General features: G+C 35.7%; 1 protein-coding gene across 1 annotated transcript in view; it reads right to left on the minus strand.

The window, feature by feature from the left end:
• SUGCT (succinyl-CoA:glutarate-CoA transferase) overlaps positions 1-21,258 on the minus strand; it is a 324,796-nt gene that overhangs the window by 182,098 nt on the left and 121,440 nt on the right. The window contains exons 11-12 of the mRNA XM_065752744.1: positions 18,010-18,107; positions 6,964-7,066 (exon numbers count right to left, since the gene is read on the minus strand). Coding sequence (XP_065608816.1) covers positions 6,964-7,066; positions 18,010-18,107 — 201 coding nt within the window. The remainder of the gene's footprint in view (positions 1-6,963; positions 7,067-18,009; positions 18,108-21,258) is intronic.

Consider the following 21,258-nt stretch of genomic DNA (forward strand, 5'->3'; position numbering starts at 1 on the left):
ATAAAGACAACTGGTAGATCAGGAAAGGCTCACCTATCACCGATGCTCAAAGCTCACCCAGAATGGATCTCCAACAAAAGATCCTTCCCTGGTGGTGGTCAGCCCTTAAATGGGATCTGGGAGAGGTGGAGTCAGACTCCACCCCTTCCAGTCACACAGGTGCATTGCCTTCACCTGTACAGGCTCCTGCAGCTGACTCAGTGCTCACCTCAGGTGATCAATCAGTGGTTCAGTACATGATTCAACAGCTCCCATAAAATACCCAACTATATCTGGTTGGATGGCATTATCCTGAGCATATGCAAGGAGGGAAAGATGTCAAATACAGATTCTTTGAAACCAACTGACAGCACTTCAGTGAATGGCAAGATCAGCTAGAGAAGCAACTTGCAGTGTCTTCCAGTAGAGAAACTACCCCAAGAATTTGAGAAGCATGGGCATAAGCATACTGATTCCTAACACTGAGACCTAACAAAGACTAAAAAAATTTTAAAATATTTTCTTTGCTATGCTTTTTGCTGCAGAACTGAAATACACCTTTTTGATCAGTCTCCTCCTAGAAGCACGTCCCCAAAACAGCAAGGTGACTCTTCATACAATTGAATGACAGCTACTGAAACAATTTTTAAATACAATTAACTTTTTATGAAAACAAATCACAAAATGCTTTAGAGAATTTATTCTCCCTTATCAATAAATATTTGTGTTATTCTCTTTCCAACTGAATGCACGTGTAAATAGTACCAGCTAAGAAAGACAGCTCACAGATATGTGTACTTTCAAAGAAATAAGAAGGCAATGTTAAAAATTGCTATTAAGCATAATTTACTTGCTTGCACAAAAGAAATACACAGGTTTTAAGCGTACACTCCGACCTTTTTTTCTCTGTCAGGCTTCTCCCTCCTTTAATGAAGGGAAAGATAACCAAATGTATTCCTATTTCTCTTAAGTATACCTATACCTCCAGGCCTTACTTCAATATTTCTCACTCATAACACTGAATAAATAAATAAACTCCTTTATGAGTATTTCTCTGGTTCACTCACCTTTGAAGCTATACTTTTCAAAACCATAACTTCCCTGTCCTTAAAATACTACTTCTAGATGAGTCTCAGTTTCACAGATATGAACCACAAATATGGGGAAATATAAGGGTAAAACTGCTATGTTAGGTTTCTCAGGATACTACATTTTGAAATGGCCAAAACATATTTTCAAGAGTTTCATTCACCTCTGTGAAAACAACAGATGTTGTATACTTTGCATACAGTGTCACAAGGCAGGCACTCAAAACAAATGAGGTGCACACATTTAATGATCAGATTTCAACACTTCTGGCCCGAAAAAGGACCAGAATACATGGCAGCAGGTGAAAGTTAATTCTTTGCATGCACTGTCTGGGACTTAATTCCTCTTTATTAACAGTCAGTTTCTCTATCACATCCTTAATTTAAAAAAAAAGGACAACATTTATTCCTTTCTGTGGTCCTTTCTGGAACACATTTCACTACAGCCAAAAATTAAGAACTCCTTTTACAATACTTCACATCAAATCTCATGATGCCTCTTTTAAAGACCTTCATGCAACATCTGGATACAGAGCTATCTCATATACACAATTATGCAGGCTTTCTGTGTACTACGTGGGAACTGCATACTAAAGTGTCAGAACTAGATTTTCCATTTTATTTCTTCAGAATGTGTTCCATTCCTTAATGCTTTCCACTTCAGAACAGCATCCACTTCCTTAATTTTCCCACAGACCAAAGAGCTTGAAAACATTTTTAATTTAGTATAAAGTAGCTACTTTTGAAAAACTTAAAGGACTTGGTATGGTTGGTCTTTCTTTTCAATCACATAAAAGTTAAAAATTGAAGTGATTAATTTGTCTTGAAACACCAAGTCAAAACTAGGCAGTACAAACTTTCAACTTAACACAACAGGCAGAAATATATTCAATTTCTGTTTCAAGACAGAACTAAATTGTAGATACCTACATGTGGACATTTTACCTTCAATATGCAGGCATTTTTAAATGGAAAAAAACATTCCATTAAACATTTCCAACCAGCTTCAGTACTTAATAGACAAATGCAAAATTTAATTTCTCTTTTTCTCTTGCCCATTAAGAATTACTTCCAGACACAGTGTATTACCTCAGGCTTTCATCAACAGCTACAAAAAACCTCTTCTTGTAAAAAGAAAAATTAAAATAAAAAAATTAGAATTATCTTCAGTATTATGGACATGACAATTTCATTTGAATCAGGATAGCACTCAGTGAGCCATTAAAGTCTCTTTCAGCACAGAATAGCAATTGAAAACATGGGTCATAAAATCCATAACCATATTTGAAGAGAGGAAAAAAAAGGCCCAAAACAACCAACAAATATGACAACAGCCATGCATAAAATTCTTTAAAAATAAATAAATAAATCACTTTATTATCTTTTTCTCTTCTGTGCATTCACAACACTGGTTGCAGAAGCTTTCACCAGATGTAAGGAAATTTTTGCCAGGATGTTTTTAAGTGGAACAGCTTCCAAAATAAGAGACGATCTGGAGGTTAATAAAAAACTACCAGCTTCGTAAATTCCCACAAACAACAATCTGAAAACATCAGATAATTCCCAGCTATCAAATATTTTCAATACTTCAGTATTTCTCTGTTTTTCTTTCTGATTATGGGGGGGATTTTTTTTTTCGAGGCATATTCAGGGAAAGGTCTAAAGGAACTGTAACAGTCTTCTGGGACAGGAAGACGAAGGTTTCTGTAAAAAATGTTATATTAATTTTTATAGTGATGCAAAGTCAGGGAACGGTTGTTAAGGGATGGCCTCTTGCCACAGGGTGGAGTTTTGTTTTGGTATCCTTTTAGAGTCTGCAGGTGTTTGGCAGGAGCTGAAATCAGGGCCAGCTGTGATATTTCAGTTCTGATATTTCCCTCCCCATATTTCTCAGAAGTGATGCATCAGGGTGATGTCTTACACCTGATGTACTCAACTTGTGTGGTATGACTGCAACTGCTTTGAAAGAGGGAGAAAAAAAAAAAGTACCACTGCATGGCTTTCGTATTTATTTTCAGCTGAAAGTATTGATACAGAAAAATTCATCAACAAGCATTGATTTAGTCTGGTATAACATTAGCTAACAAACTGTTTATAATATTTTTGGGTTGCTTTGTTGCTTCCTATACATGTCAGTCATTTGATTAAAGTAGTGACACTGTAAGGACTGTGAAAGAAATCAGGTTACAAAATCAGGGGATTATGATGTTTTAAAGAAAACAAACAAAAAGCCATTTTTAATAGAATTTGAATAGTTTCTATTAAAATTGCATTCTCTTTTAAGTTTGTTTTGTTTGGAAATCCTCAAACCACACTGTATTTCATACACATGTTCCCCAGAGTATCCTAAATAGGACCATACTGAGGTCACTGGTAAGTTTTTAAAACGTTTTAAGAATTCCTTTAATGTTTTGTACTATCTTGGTCTAGTTAAAAGAGCATAGTTTTTTTTTAAATAGCTTGAAAAAGTCTGACTATAAAAAGCTTCATGAAAATAGTCTATACTGTACTGTTAAAAGTTTGTAAGAAATTTTATGAACGTTTCCTCCCTCTTGTTTTTAAGAAAACTGTCTCCTTTACTACCAAGTTGGCCCCTTCTTCACTCAGCCCTTTTAACCATACATGCACAACCATGCATGCAAGCATATACTTCTATCCACAGATAGATGTACAACGTACATAGGAGCACAATGACCTGTGGTGTCCATTTTAGCTTCACAAAGGAATAAATGATTATAGTTGGTGGTAAAAGTGGACATTTCACTCCATTCATGGAAAAATAAAAGTTATCACCTGGCACTTCAGCAAAGTAACAAAAAAAAGTCCATGGTTTTTGGCACTTCACTGTCAGTATGATTGAGGCTGTAGTGACATTAACAAACATCAAAATATTTGTTGTTTAATCTCAGTTTATAGAAGTTGTACAAACTCCTCTTGGCCTTCTGAGTTTGTTAAAGTAAAATAAAATTTGAAAACAACACACCTGCAGCTGATTAAGTTCCATTAGACCATCTCAGTCATCTCCTTTAGCTGGTCTTTCCTACCTCCTTAGACTCACTTCCATTCCTCCTTCAACAATTTTAAAGATTCTGCCATTGGCTGACACCAGCTGTGTGCACCCCTGGAAGCATCACTAAGAGCTGAGGAGGCACAAGGGGTCAGTTTCTTCTCCCAAGTAACTAGCAGTAGGATAAGAAGCAATAGGCTCAAGGTGTGCCAGGGAAGATTTCGGCTGGATATTAGGAATACTTACTTCTCAGAAAGAGTGGTCAAGCATTGTAACAGCCTGCCCAGGGAAGTGGTGGAATCACTGCTCCTGGAAGCACTCAAGAAACAAGAAGTAGCAGCACTAAGGGATGTGATTAATAGACAAGGTAAGGATGGGCTGATGGTTTGACTAGCCAACCTTAGAGGTCTTCTCCAACCTTAATGATTCTGTGATTCTATTTATGATTGGTCACCAATGGAGCCAGACTGTGCTTACAATGAACAATGACTTCATTATAGATTATCAAAATCCATAGATTAGTACGAAGACCGACAAAAGCAATAAAATAATTGAAAAATTGAATTTCATTCAGATCCTATTTTTCTGGCTAACAACCAAAACGGAAGAGATCAACAATATCTAAGCACCATCTATCAGAAATAATGTTCACCTGTACTAAAGTATCACCAGGCTTGGTACAAGTTAACCTTTGTTATTAGACAATATTTTTAAGGCTTTTAATCACAAGCAAAGTGACAGCTTTCCTAGAAATGTATTATCTGATCTAAACTGAGACTAGGGAAAACACGCATAAGCAAACCAAGCAAAAACATTATAATGTATCATTATAGAGAATGACTACATTCTCATACTTAACTGGGTTGAGTTTTATACATGATAAAAGTCCTGCTTGCTATTACAACATGTTCTCATTGGTGAGAGCTGTTTCTCTTCATCTATAGCCAGGTCTTTACAGTGCAGTGGACACCTGGATTCCACATTCTTAGGTGCTGAAATAGACTTCTACTTAGACGTAGACACTGTCCCAGTGCACTATGAAGCTTCAGAACCCAAAATTGCAGACTAGGTTATAAGAGAACAAAGCTGTATGTAAGCATGTGTTTATTCCAGCTGTGTGCTGTCTATACAACAGCAGAAGGATGAACAAGTGGAGGCACACGCAACAAAGTACAACAGCAAAAACTGCTGTCCCAGAATGGCCTCTCCAAAAAGTAATGATGAATTGGGGACTTAACTTATAAAAAGATACTTTATATGACTATATAAGATACCTTACAATGTCAACAAGTTTCCTATTTGCAGAAATAAAAGTAAATAAGTGGGTAGATTTTTTTTTTTTTTCAGCCTTCACCAGAACAGAACAACAGCAGAAAATGCTTTAGGAAGTAGGCAGCACCAGAAATGAAATACAAGTATAACATGCAACATTAACACATATACTGTTATTTCATTTTCAATAGCGATAGGAACATGGTGACTGAGTGACATTTATTTCGGAGAATGGTCCAGAAATGACAACATCTTCAAGAAGTTTTATATGGAATAAAAACCAACCAAACAAACCCACCATACATGCAATGCAATACATTATGCCCTTTTATGGGAGCATGTCTTGAAAAACCTGCCTTTATTGCAAAGCAATGTAATACATTCCATGGAGAGGCTAACTCTATCAGGTTATTTAGTATTTAGATGAACTCTAAGTAGAACAGGGTAAACAAGCCAATCTTTGTTCAGTTTTGGAGATTGCCATTCCACAACATACTGTCTTTTAAAAAGCAGTTTGATAGTGGAACCAACTTTTTAAAGTGTGATGCTTCACCAAAAACTCCCCACAGACTATTTTTTCCAATGGTGCTCCAAACAAAGCCAAGACAGCCATGTTCTGACCAAAATAAAGACTCAAGCTGTATATTCTTCAAAGCTGAATTTTAACCCCTGTGGAAGTTCGGAAGTGAAAAATTTGGCCCATGCTTACTTTGCAGCATGGTACTAAATCATTTTAAGGTAAAGGAGTGCTTTTATCTGAGAAAGAAACTTCTGTCCTCATGATAGCCTTATAAATGTTGTCTTATACTTCTAACAGTAAACATATTTATAATAAATGCATGTAATTAACATTCTTTCACTTACCCTGGTTGTTCCAAAAGACTACAATTTTATTCACACTCCTGACAAACTTCTTGACAACAGACAGTGACACAAATGTTTAGTTTCCCCTCCTCTCCGACAGAGAATCATTTCTTGTTACCTCCGTTGTTAGAAGTTAACTTTAAGAAGATTAATCACAATAGAAAAGCTGGAGCTGTTACACTATTCAAGACAGTTTGTGAGGCCCTTTAAATCAACAGAATGGGAGGTATCAGTGTCTATGTGAGATAACCTAACTCTACCTAAGCTGGAAAGCAAAAATGTCATTTAGAGTTTTGCGCTTGATTTTTTTTTCCCTCTAAAAACTATAAATCTAAATACTCTATTCGGAACACGAAACTGAATGATTGTGGACAACAAGAAATGTACTTTTGAATATATTCAGAGTAAACGTGGAGAAAAGAGAAAATATATAGTAATCACATTCTGTCAAATAGACATTACAGTTCCTTTCCTTCCTTTACCAGTCATTTTTGAAATGCCATTCAGGAAATGGGATATTTGTGGTTTAAAACATCATAGCAACATCTGTGTTCCCAAGCAAGTAAATAATTTAGGAATCTCTATATATTTCTTATTACAACTTATTATTGGCCTTAAACTCAAGACCCAATGAAACTCTCAAATCTCATTTTAAAATAGCTGAAATAAGGTCTGAGTGACAGGAAAAGCGATCATTACTCAATTTTTAAAACATGTATAATAATGCACAGAAAAGACTTGGTGAAAACCAACCTGAGGCTCCGAGAAGACCTGCTGCATATTGTTGATCGGACCATATGGAACTCCACTACCTTCAAAGAGCTGCAACCACTTCATTGTTGTTTTTTCTGAAAACCTATGAAAAAATACAAAGCATGTGGATTCAACTCAGTGATTGTGAAAAAGGTATAGAATCTGCCCCCCACCCCCCTCTGCTACCATACTCTTCCCCACTGATTTCCTCTCAGTCAATATCATGATGTAAATGTACTACATGTGTTCCTCAGAAATGCAAATCCAAGCCATGGGGGAAAGAACTTTGCTGAACTGACTTCTATTTCTATCTACTCATCTGAAGAAAATCCACCAATGATGTAAAGCTAAATTTATCAGCAATTTCAAATAAGGATCAGTGGGTTTCCTCCAGTCCTTAATTACAGTAATGTGCTTCACATTTGTTTTCTTTTATGTACATATTTAACAACAAAAAAAAGTTATAATGTGGGTATGAGTTTAACATGCAACACTGTTCAATAAAAGCTGATTGAAAGCACCACAGTGTTTTTCCGTCATTTACATCCAAAACATATGTCAGGACTTACAGCCACATTTTTGGTCAGATAACAACATTGACTACATGTTTATTTACCTTATGATTGTATAATCTATCCTAAGGATATCTAGCTCAGCAAATATACACTGTGGCTATGCTGGTGAATTGAGAGCTTCTTGTCCTTGTCATATACAAAAAGCTTAGCTTATTTTTCTTAAGCATTCATTTTCCAGACTGGTAGCACTATTCTACTGCATTTCTCCTCTTTTGCTAGATAGTTTTTCTTTTCACATTTTCTTGGCAAGGTTACATATATGAATAAAAGACACCCTTGAAGCACTACCCTTTACTGAGTGATGGTATTTTCTGTAGCTTTCTGGAATTCTGAAGCAAATGAAATTAATTGGAAAAATGAATTTAAATGACGCAGAGGTAGGCTATGTTATTAGAAAGGAAATATCTCTGTCATTATAGCTACAAACTCAAAAAGAAATGGTGTGTAGTTTAAAGGCCCAACAGAAATGAAATTAGTAAAAATCTTGATTTCTTAAATTAATAGCATTCCGCTGCTTATCATTTTAGAGTTTCCCAAGTGTTCTCTGAACATCAGTAGCCTCCAGCTATATATCTAGCATACTCTTATGCAAAAACAACTTTAAAGTTTCTAACAGAAATAGGTCAAAGTTAACGAAGACCAAGCTCCTCCCACACACAAAAAAATTTAAATCATTACAAAGAAAATTTACAAATTATCTTTTTAGATACGTACAGAGATAAGCTGAAGACTACTCAGATACTTATGGTGCTCAGAATAAAGAAAAAAAGTACTGATGTCAATGAGTTAGCTTTATTTAATACATAACATAGGCATTCATGGATCCAAGCTTTACTGGTAACGTCTTTCTGTGCAGGAGTGACTTCTCCATGATTTGTGGAAATTAATCCCAATATCCAACACAATTTTCACTCTGAATAGGAAACACCAACATTTTCTACTGCACTTTCTCAGAAATTGAAATTTTTCTCCTTCTTAGTAGGTGTGAAGATAAGTAACAGTGGTGGTAGAAACTGAGGAAGTAATAACACAGAAAATCAGAATAGAGTATGTGTGCAAAGTGTATTGTAAAGATAATGAAGTATTACTCCTCAAGAAAATGTAATGTAATGGTCTTCATTTTTCAGTAAAAAAAGGGTTATAGAACTCTCATTTAAAAAAAACAGTTTGGGATTAAAGGATATTCTGCAAATTAATTATTTTCAGCTGAATTGTCTATTATCTGCATAATCAGCATGCAGTAATGGTGTAATGTAAAAATGAATAGTTGAAGATATACACTCTTCATTACTATGAGTGACTAGAATGTACACTGAAGTGCTTGTTTTGTAAGACTCCCAAGAGGTGTATAAAATTCTGAAATTTTAGCTTCTGCTTAGGTTCTCCTTCACTGTGTAACAGATAACCAATTTACCACAGCATGGTAAAAAACAGCCTAACAATTGTCTTACCTATTATTTTATATTATTGGTAGTTGGAGAGAATTCCTTACATCTTTAAATTCAATAAAAAATGTAAAATATCACATTCCATCACACTAGCAAAGATACACACCATTTTCATTTGAAATTAAAACCTTTGAATTAAACCTTACATAGAAAAGATTCCTTTGTTTGAGGGAGAAAAAAAAAAAGAGGCTGTTGAGAGCATGCTGTTAAGCAAACTGTTTAAAAAACAAAACACATGCACTGCCAATGAAGGACTATTACATAGAGACTGAAAGCAACAGTGTGTAATTATTTTGTTCATTCACTTGTTCTACATCTTGAAATATCTGTTCTTCAGTAGCACGGGAAACATTGCTCCAACATCTGATAAAAGACATGGACAAAAAATACACACTGCATGAAGTTTAGGTTACTAAGTATCTACCGATAGCATTTCAGTACTACAAAATATCAAGTACTGACAACTTAAACTTCCAAGAGAAGTAAAAGACTGAAATTCTCTCCTGAAAACAGAAATATCTATAAGCAGGAATTTGTGAAAACTGGATAAATTTTTTATCTTCTTGCTTGTTTTAAAACACTACATGGTTTGACACTGCCTTCTGTATTTTCCTACTTGCCTTCTAAATCTTTTAGTTTAGAGAATGTCATCTGCTGTCTTTCAGTGAGAAAAAACACACTTAAGTATATATATAAAATCACTGCTGGAAACACATACAAAGCTAAAAAATAGTCCATCTTTATAGAACCTCAGTGATACCAAGTGGCTGCAGGAGAGCTCAAACAGGTGATTCACACTCCAAAATTACAGCTTTATTTCCAGATGACTCCCTTCTTCCTCTAAAATGCTTTGATAAAAATACAATCATAAAAATGGTATTTAAACAACATATATGATTCATTTGAATAATCATTTAAAATCTGTAGGTCAACTATGCACAATTATTACTAGTATTTCAGAAGTTCAAAATAGTTCAACTGTTGAATGATAATTGAATTAATCCTCACTTTGAAAAGAGTAGGGAAAAAAAAAAAAAGGATATGTAATCCAAGGGAGAACAAACCAATTGCTGGAATCTTTACTGTAAAGCCTGTACTAAGCTTTTCTTCAGTGATAGCAAAAAGTGGTTCCTCATTATGTTCTATTTGATTTTAGGTAGGACTCTACACAGTACTTGGGAAGCCACTGAAGTTGCATTACAAAAATGAGGAACCAAATTCTGCAAGTTAACATTAAGGATATTTCAGGCTTTAAAATGCTACAAGAACAGAAAACATGTCACAGACTAAACTAACGGAAATGATCCTTCACAGGAAGAAATCCTACTGAATACCTTTTCTTCTACATTCTTAAATTCAGCAGGCACCATCAAGAAAAGAACTCTAAAATATGCACTCAGTAAGCTAATTCAAAAGCCATTACAGTGCCATACAAGGAATAACCTCCAGAAGTCCAACATTTAAAACTAAAAAAAAAAAAAAAAGACTTATTTCCTTCACAAACTACAATCATAGTTGTTTCTTGAAAAACAAGACCTAAACTCCCTTCTCCTTTCCAATATTTGCTAGTGGAAGTCCTAAGACACTTTTGCTGTACAATTCAATAATCTTGAAGCAACGTGATCTTCAGATTATAAAAAATAAAGCAAACAAGATTTCCAGCACTGTACTGTGCAAGTTTTCAGTCTGAGGTGTCTGAAAGTGACATAACTCATAACTTTGGATATCATTATGAAAACACTTCAATTTCTGTTAGTCTTTAAAACCTGCTTCTACTGCACCAAAATTTGATTTCATTTTAATCTGCATTAGTAACATTCCTTTAAATATAAACTGTGTTTATAAATACAAACTGTGTTTACAGTATGTTATAAAAACTTTCTTAGTCTTTACTGTGCTCCACAAAACAACTATGATGTCTAAGCTATTAATTTACTGGTGGTCATCACATCTAAGATGGCAAACTCATCTGCTGTGCATCAGCTCTTGTCAAACATGTGCCAGCAGTCATCTGTGAGCTGTCATAGTAGGTCTTACATGTTATATCAGAAAGGTCATTCTGTTCCTGAATTCTTTTTTGATTATGTTTTATGGCTTTCAATGAAATAAAGCATGAATGAATCCACTTTGTGTACACTCCTTATATATACCCCATTTTTTGGGTCATCAAGGAAACACAGTTGTTGCTATATCCTACGTGGAAGTGCATTCTCTCACACTTCCCTAATGGATAAAGCCATCCAATTCCATACAAATTGAGTTTAGAATAACTACTGAAGCAAAATATCGTGTTTGAGTTCTTTTTTTTTCATAGGCAGCTTATGGTAATTAATTTAGAACAATTCAAACCAAATGGAGAGATAACAGCACCACCTAGGATTCTGTGACAGTTTTTACTTTTGGTTGGTCAAAGAAAAATTACAAGCTGCCACCCTCAGCAGGTAAAGTGATGCAGTGTGCCATGTCTTCTGGTGTAGGAAAACGATGATCCTTCTGCATTTCCTGGAAACCAGACAGATCATCAACTCTGACTGCTACACCACAACACTGACTAAGCCGAAGACTAACTTCCAGAGTCAGAGGGAAGAAGACAACCTTTCCCTTGCAACATAATAACACTAGGCACCATACCAGTTTAAAGACCATGGAGCACGTTGCCAATCTTAGCTGGGCTGTCCCATCACATTCACCATATAGTCTCAATTTAGCACACTCTGATTTCCATTTCTTCAGACTGATGAAAGATGTACTGCATGAGCAACATTTTCCTAGCTATGGCACCATCATAGCAGCCAGAAACAATGGGTCACCTCTACTGGTGCAGACTTTTATAAGCACAGAAAAAAAAATGTATAGTTATGGTGGTGACTACATAGAAAAGCATAGAAAAGTAGTAGTTTTTAGCTGAGAATTTGTTCTACCAATTTGCTCTTTGTATCTGTTGTAGCTTTCCATGGAAATAGCAGGAGGTATTACTTTCAGAGCAACTGACATAGCTTGTATAGTTTATTACATTAGCATCTCTGGAAGATACTACACAAAATAAAAGTCAAAAAAAGTCTACTGAAAACTCAAATAGATCATTAACCCTTCACGTAATTATACAGATAGAGTCTTCAAAATTGCTATTCAGTACTTCGTAAGCATCTCCATGCCAGTGTCTAATTAGTCACTTCTCAGTTACTAAAAACAAAAAATAAAAATAAAAAAAATCACTCGGCAAACTACGAGAGACACTTAACATCTTTGGGGACAACATGATATATCTATCAGCAAGGTGTGTCATTACAATCAAATACTTTAAAAGATGTCATGCATCTACAGATGCACGTCTGCACAGTGAATATGCTATGTGACAGCCCCAAAAATGGTCTAGATACAGGTACATACCAAAAATCCACTTTGAAACTTGTATTAAACTTCTGCATACTTGAAACATTACTAGTCCATAGAAGTATTAATCTCCATCCTTAGGTGCAGAATTTGTGCCATAGATGAATGTATATTCACATTCCTTCCTTATGTTTTGCATACGTGCATAGTGTAAAATGTATTTCTCCTGATCCCTGACTAGCAAAACCCAGAATGTTCCAGAATTTGTTCCATTGTTATTCAGAAGATGTTAAACAATGCATGTGAGATATTAACTCTTTTTCTCAAGCCTTCCTCTCCTTTTCTCAAGGAAGTAAACTGCAACTTCTACAGTTACAACAAAGGAAATGGAAATCAACTGGTAATCAATTATCACTAACAGCATAATGAGACTAATAGAAAGTAATATAGATTTTGTTGCTATTCTTCTAACTTCTGGGGAAGAAAAGACCCAGTAAGGGTCACATTAACAGATTCATTCAAAAAAAAAAAAAAATCAATGAAAAGATCTCCCAAGATTCCAGCAGCCTTGTAGGTAATAATATATGCTAGCAGGAAAAAAAAAAAAAAAACCAAATTTATAAGATTTATATACAGAAAGGATCTCAAACTTCACATTAAAAAATGCTTAAAGGCTTACTAAATAGTCAGAAAAACAAGAATAGAGAAAACATTCATTAACTTATCCAGTCTGAAATTGAAAAGTTTGAGACATTCAGGATCTCTTTTATAGCCCAAATCACAAAAGTTGATGTGAAACTAACGATAATTTCAAACAAATAATTTTAAGACAAATCACTTCAGCTTCACAGCTGCTTCCCATACAGCTCAGCCATCTACACACCAAAGGTGAAGCAAATGACTGAGAAAAGCAAACCTCACCAGCTGTTCTCATTGAGCTCAACCATCTTTCCAACCTCAGGAACCTTGGTGAAGAGGCAGGCACTCAGATGCCCATTCCTGTAATGTTACCAACAGTAGCTTCAGCCTGCAGGGCTTCAGGCTTAAAAGGACTGCAGATAAGAAAGGTGGTTTCCAGAGATCAGGTGTGTCCCATCAAATGTGAGTTTAACAGTGCTACTCCTCAAGCAAATTAAACATTTTACAAATACACTTTCCTCTCAGGTGCCTGCTATGAGGTGGAAACAATTTAGCAAAGATCTCATTAACTGGGGATCAGATTCCTCTGTGCTTCCTTCCTGCTAATTCCTTTCCCCCTCACACTTATATACACAATGTGCAGCTGTGGTACAGAGTTAAGAATAAGGGCTTTAAAATGTAAGTGCTAGGAATAGAAGTTCCACTGAGAATCGTTTCCAGCCCTAACACTTCTGATTTTAAGTCTACAATAACTTAGCTCTCTAGATAGTATGGATTCATTTAGCTTTATCTGCAAGAGTGCTAATCACGATGAATTTATGTGTTCTTCATTATACTAGCTGCACTACTTTAAAGGCTGAGAGAATGCCTGCTATTTCCCTTCCCCCAGCACTCCTAGAAACTCACACAATCAGTTCCGTTTACAGGTTAATTTCCCAAAGTACTTGGTGGTACACCTTTAGCTGCACTGTCTTAAAATGTGTCTGTATTACAGAGGTTTAGGATTACTGTTCATATTCCAGAGTAATTCTAAGGAGATCAACAGATAAAGCTCCTTTCACTAAAACAGCTTCTCTTAAAACTAGTATTACACCATCTTTTGCACGGATGCATCTCAAATTACATGCATACACTACGCATGTATGTCACAGCATGTTTATCTATGTTTCCATTTATGTACATGAAATAATCCATGTTTTGTCTGGTACTGTTCATTTCCAGAGGAAACAAAGGTGTAAGCGGAGGAAAAATAGGGGGAAGGGGGATGGGAGTCATAATTAAAATTTGGTTCTCATGGATGGAAGTACATCTAACTCACAAACCAGAGGTTTCCACTGGAAACATAAAAACCAAAACACTCTGTAGTCTGTCACTTCTCACATGAGCAGGGAGTCTCAGGGGACTGCAGTAGCCATTGAATCTAACCTCCACCCAGGTAGGGTCACTTAAATTTGACTCTTGGTGCACATCCAAGAAAGAGTTACTTTCAGAGGCAATTTGCTTACAACAGAGTTCTGCTCTGTTGCCATCTAGGGAAAACTTCACCTAAATAAAGAGGAAGATGCACAAGGCACTGAAACACTTTTTATTTTTAATTTTTGTAAAGCAAATGTAGACATGCAAACAAGGGCAGTGGAAGGAGAAAGAGGTGAAAGAGCTAAAGAGCTCAGGTAGGGGAGCTCTGGGGAAGTGGAAAAAGAAGATAAGGACAGGAAAAAAGAGCACAGCAGGAAAGGGGAGCCTAGATGAGAAAGGAATAACAGCAGAAATTACAGTAGCAAAACAAGTACAAAATACCCCATAGGCCTATATCCTTCTTCCACGTGAATATCCTATGACCCATTGGGTTTGCAGCACTGTACTCCCCCACATGAGATGAGAAATGGAAACACTTCCCCGCTCAAGACTTCTAGGTCTGGTTTCTGTAACCCCTCTTCTTACTCAATGTGAGAGCTGGATCTTTCAGAATATGCTTATCATTCCAGAGAGGTCAACCTAGCGATCCCTTTTATTGAGGTCTGACTGTCTTTATGGATGTATGAATTTATCTCCTCTACCTGCTCCCCCCTTCTTATCTTTCACATGTTCTCTGAGGAGGGAGCTGAGATTCTGGAAACAGGCAGCAAGCAATATATGGGTGAAGAGCTGAGGACAGATGTGCCCCCGTCTTCAGATCTCTCAGGGGACAGAAAGGATGAGAGAATTCCTTCTGAAATGAATGGAGCAATTCACACCTCTCAGAGCTGTTGTTTCAAGCTACATTTATGTCTCAAACAATATTCACCTCCACCTTGAATTCACACTCAGCTCAGGACATCTGACCGTGATGAATAGGGCATTCCAAACCTTTCTGAAAACACTGCTATTTAAAGGTCATTTTTTTCTAAGTGCTATATAATCCCCATGCTTATCTAATTGCCTTAAAATCTGGCGTGGTTACTGCAGGTGGTGAGTAGAATCTAAATTATAGGTCATTTGAGTCAAGAATTCCCAAGATACAGCTTCCTTTTAAAAAATAGCATTCCTTAACATTAACCAATTGTACCAATGTTTCCTTTGTGCACACTTCCAGAATCAAACTGTGGCTAAAGGATCTCAATTGCTTAACATTTACCCTAGCACAAGAAAGGCATCAACTGTCTCCTCGGTATTTAGACTTCAGATGTTCTTAAAAATTTCAACTCTACACATGCAGAGAATTAAACACTCAGGACTTCTGGGACTTCCTGACCCTTTGAGTAGGTCTGAACATCTCCTAAATAAAACCTGGAAAATCCTTTTCCTTAAGAGAAGGATGTTAAGGATCCTTGTTCCTGCACTTACTAAGCACTCCAGAGGTAGACATGAATTGCAGTTAGACAATTTGAGAATGAAAAATAAAAGGAGACAAATAGGTAACTCATAACTCGGGAAACAGAGAGAAAGAAGGAGACAGGTTATTATAGTCAGTAGAAGCTCAGTCTAGGCTCTGGTGGGATCTCAGCTCAAAAGCTTAGAAACTAAGCAAGCATACGTCCACTGTGTAGCAGCAATGACACAGGCAAGCAACAGCAGAGCAGCAGGTATCTGTCATGTAATTCACCAGATTCTCATACATACACACAAAATTTACACGCTTTTTATTGCTCAGCCTCTCTGACCAAACAAAGTGGCTCACTTCACCATTACAACACTGGAAAAATCTACTTTGCCTCTGCTTGGAGGCAACCTACCTGGCACAGCATCAAAATGAGATGCAGATGAACGACCTAAATCCTCAGAAGATTTTCATGTTCCTTTTCACTTTCTATCACTAGGGAAGGTTCATTTCAACAGAAGTGATTGTAGTAGAATATGCTATTATGACAATCACAACTCTTTTAAGCTGTTCCAGCTATGGTTGCCATAAATTTCACATAAGGTGGAGAGTAGTTTAGATATAGTGAGTGAATGGGAGGTCCTGCAGGTGTTTCTTTCTAACTAAGGTACCTTAGATTTATATTTTCAATGTTCTGGAAGCCGCAATTCAAGCAATCAATGATTTAACTAAGATATTTTCAGTGAAATTATGCCATTAGTGTTTTGTCATTTCCCTTCATCTCTCAATGAATTTCCTCTTGATGAATTCCCTTCATCTCTCAAGGGCTGACATTTTTCAGCACTGACAAATTATTCATTTAATACTCAAAGTAACATCCAAAATGAACTACATACACTTTTACAAACAACTGTGCTTAAGTGAATAAAAGCAAAGTTACCATGGAATGTGTATGGAAACACATTCAGCCTCAATGAACATCAAAAGATGTTTGTTAAAGTCAGTGTTTCAAAAATGAAAGCCAGATGAATTCATGGTATCATGACATAACACAATATTACTGGAAGCATCTACTTCAAAAAGTGTGTACACATTCACAGCTGTACTTGCATATGAATTACACAGAAATTCAGCCTAAATAATGCTAATAGAACAGAGCATAAACTCTGACAAAAAAAAAGACACAAAGCAGTAATTGACACAGCAATGAGGTAATCTGATGAACTAATAGCTCATTATATAAAAACAAATTAGAAATCTGGCAATCCAGTCAAAGAACAACTGTTCATTGAGCTTCAGTTTCTTATTAAGGTATTGTCCATTAAAAAAGAAATAAAAAGTCACAATTAACCACATTGATCTGCAGAAGACAAAACAACACCAGAGTACATCAGAAAAACACCATATTAAATGAAATGAACTCCAACTAATGAGTCTACATGAATCAACCTTGAAACTAAGATCAAGCATAAATAATGTAAGAGATAAAAAGTACATCAAAAGATAGCCATTCCCTTCAAAGTACTTAAAAATGGTAAGAAGACTGGGAGGAAGGCATGCAGAAGATGAGTACTTAAAGCTCATTTTGAACAGTTGTATCACAATCATTTGAAAATGCAATGTCACCTGGAAGAAAGGCCTTTTCAGACAGCATGAGGATGATAACTATGCTATTTTAACCTGTCACTTTAAAGGTTCCTGAGTTTTACTCTAGACTATCTTTACCTAAAGTACTTATTAGGATGATTCTCACACAGAATAGCAAGTACGTATCTTTTCAATTTCAAAAAGATTTGCTCAGGGAGAATTTGAGGCTCAGAGAACCACTGTACATAACCATTGCAGGGAGTACCAGTGAAAATCCCTTGGATACAGCAGCTCTCAGTGAAAACTTTAAAACTCCACTCACAGCCAAAGCCACATATGCTCCAAGCATTTCATTTCCAGCAGTGACACCGATCCACAAAAGAAAAACACAGTGGCTATTTCACTAAAATTCAAGTCAGAGAACTAATTGTTAAAAATAAGTTAAATGATATCTGGAAACTCAGAACTGTGGGTTGGCTTTTTAGTAGCCCACGATAGTCAGTGTGTAAAAGACAGTATACTTAACATCAGTAAAGTGTTCTCAATACTTCCTAAAAATAAATGTATTTTTAAAGATTAGTAAAATATTCATATGATACGGGCTCTTTATACATGATTATTTGCATTAACAGATTAAGTATAATTTCTTCTTTTTCAGTGAACTCACCGAGTTGACAATATGTCAATAAGTTCTTTTCTGTTCTGGACTCTCAGTTCATTAGTTTTGTATCTGGAATCTTTAATGACTTCAGGCAGATTCAGGATCTAAGTGAAAAGAAAAGAAAGAAATGTGGTTGGTAGGAGACATTTATAAAGCTGAGGAAATTCTTTAGGAACATGAGATAGCTTCCCAAAAAGCACAACTTCTCATTACTATTTCATCTAGATTGGAAATAAAGAAAAAACAATGACTCCTGTTCAGTGTTACACAACAAGTACAGAAAAAGCAAAGAACTGAACAAGATCCAAATCTTAGTCAATATCTTTTTAATCTTGTGATCATATTTTAGAACATGGAAATTATTACTGTGATGTTGTGTTGATCTGTGGGATTATCCTGCACTGAGTTATAACTCACGGAAAAATAAATAGGTCTGTACTTCATAAGCTAGACCAAGAAAAGCCATATTTCTTAAGAATGTTTCTTTTCATTTCGCTAAATTCTGTCAAAAAGAAAAAAGGTTTCTACTAAAATGACGTAGTTTGTCTTTATATCTTCAGAAAGAACTGATAAAGAAAATTGGTGGTATAACTTCCAAGATAGGAGAAACATAACTTCTATTTTTAACTCTTACCTGGTACACTAAAAATTTAACTGTCAAGAAAAGGTAATGTGAGATATTTTATAAATGGAATAAAATGTCAAGAATTAGTTTTCAAACTTTTCTTTTTGAGGGTGACAGAGCACTGGAACGAGTTCCTCAGAAAGGTTGTGGAATCTCCTTCTCTAGAGATAACTCAAAATCTGCCTGGACACTTTCCTCACCAACCTGCTCTAGGGAACCTGCTTTACCAGGAGGTTTGGACTCTATGATCTCCAGAGGCCCCTTCCAACCCCTGTGATTCTGTGTAAAAGCATTTACGAGACATATTAGCTGTATGGACTACCAATAATTAGTATATAATTTGTTGATTCATGCAATAATGTATTTATATAGAACATAAATAAACAGAAGAAGTTGAACTTTTCAAATTTTATAAAATACAATGCAGTAACGTCAGCTACAGAGGAAGGCAGAAAAGAAGCTTACAAAGAAAAGACTGTCAAGTATTTATCGGTCTTCAATGGATTTTTCTTTTATTAACATGCCCAAGCACTCCTTGAATTCACATGTCTATGTACAACCACATACAAGTGATACATAGATTGATGTCAACCCCCCTTGAACTTGACTCATATTTACATATGTATGGGTTCAGACCAAGGTCATTTTCATTTAATGACTCCTCACTTCGCTGGAAAAAATAAGGATATGGCTTCAGTATCAAGTGAATAGCTGTTAGTGAATTCAATATTTATCAAAAGATATTCAGAGACATTCAATACAGATAGTCACTCTTGACCTGTTTATCACCCAGAGTGACAAAACTGAGTCTGAAAACAGACCTATCAACAAAGCTATGTCTGAACAATGATCATATTACATAACTTTTCTGTACATTTTTATCTGTAAGGTAACACAAAGCAACATTTAATTTGTTACATATTTTCTTTTCCGTCTATTTTCATACAGTCTAGTTGATGAAAACTGTGACATATCATAACTGAGCTTCAGAAATTTTTTTCCTCTTTTAGAAAAATTTGTAGAATTTTTTTTTCTTTTTTAACATTAATATTGGTTCCCCTTTAAAATTACTTCTTGTTGATAACAGTTATTTTAGTATTGAAAATTACTGCTTTAGAAAAACAATGCAAAAAAAAAACAGAAAATGAGAGTGAATACTTGTTTTTAAGTGCAACTGAGAAATCTGTAAGAAATTATAGTTCCACTTGATGTTATATGAAAAAAAAATCATATTCAACTGCTGATTATACTGTTTTTATTAATGTTACTGACTTCAGCGTCAACTTAGTGTCCATCTCTTATAAAGCTGTGTATCTATTATGTTCTCACTTGTGTGTTCAACAAATGCACATTGGTAAGTTATTATTAATGTGTCGTTCATCTGTATTGTGCCACCAAAGTTATTTTCCTTACTTCACTTTGAACACTTAGAATGAAAACTGTTCTTTTCCATTTCTCCTGCAAGCTCACTTGCAGAATAGTATTCCTTTGCAGTGAAGATTTAGGATGCACAGAATTTATGCCCTAGGATTTTCCCCCAAAACTGTTAGCACTCTTCAGAAAATCAGTTTTCTTATGATTCTTGCTCAGTATTCCTATTTAGACTGAAGCAGCCACATGCCAGGATGTGCTTTAGTAACACTTGATCGCTTTGAAATGCATTTCAACCAGCAGCATTACAAAGTTTTCCAGCAATCATCCAAGCCCCCAAACAACCTGCAGTTAGTTTTCACTGATTCTGAAATTATTCCAGTTTTTTTTCTTACTTACTTGCTAACTGCTTGTCAGAAAAGATATGGTTGAAGCAGAATGTTTGCAATTGTTTACAGCTTGAGACAGCTGTTATATCTCTTGAGTATGTGTCTTCAGGGCAATGGCTTCCATAAATTCTGTATTTTCAGCACCAACTCATCTCAAAAAAGTTCTCTATCAGCAATCTCAATGTTTGAATTAGTGGCCTCTGTATTTACTAAAGGTTCATTAGGTTGTTGAGGACCTTCCTGTTATAAAGTCTTCTTCCTTTTTTGGCTCTCCCTCTACTGCATTTTAAGCTCCAAATCACCTTTGCCTTAACACAGAAAATACCTCTAACAGTTTGTACAGCATTCCACCAACTTCCACATTCCTCAATTTTTGTGCATTTAACAGTCTAAAATCCACACTTAAAAGAACTCAGTAAGGGCAAGAAAAGGAACATGCTTTTTAAACTCAAATAAGAGAACCGATTTATAGAAAAACTGACCACTACCTAAAACACGGACTAATTTTTTTGGTTTCTTACTTTCTTCAAAATGCAAGCAATTGTAATTTTTTCATGTGTTGTACTTCCTACTTTAAATTCTAGAAATACTAGAATCAGTGACCTGCAGAATAGGGCCCACTTAACTTCAGGCTCTTCAGATTCTACATTTTCTGGTGCACCACTTGCTTCCTTAAGGAGGGAATACATAGCAGCAAGCCACACCGTAAGTCCCTGAGCTGCACCTTAAAGTGATGTGAAAGTATGGTCTGAATTCCTGGGGCATTCTAACTCATACCATAAGGCTAAAACGCACTGAGACAGACTTTCAACTACATAGGATGGTAGGATGTCTAGCATTGGGTGTGTAATTCTTCAGGTGATAAAGCAC

Source organism: Cyrtonyx montezumae, unplaced genomic scaffold (genome assembly GCF_038088225.1).
Source record: "Cyrtonyx montezumae isolate F1298 unplaced genomic scaffold, pur_monq_1.0 scaffold_8, whole genome shotgun sequence".
Lineage (NCBI taxonomy): Eukaryota > Metazoa > Chordata > Aves > Galliformes > Odontophoridae > Cyrtonyx > Cyrtonyx montezumae.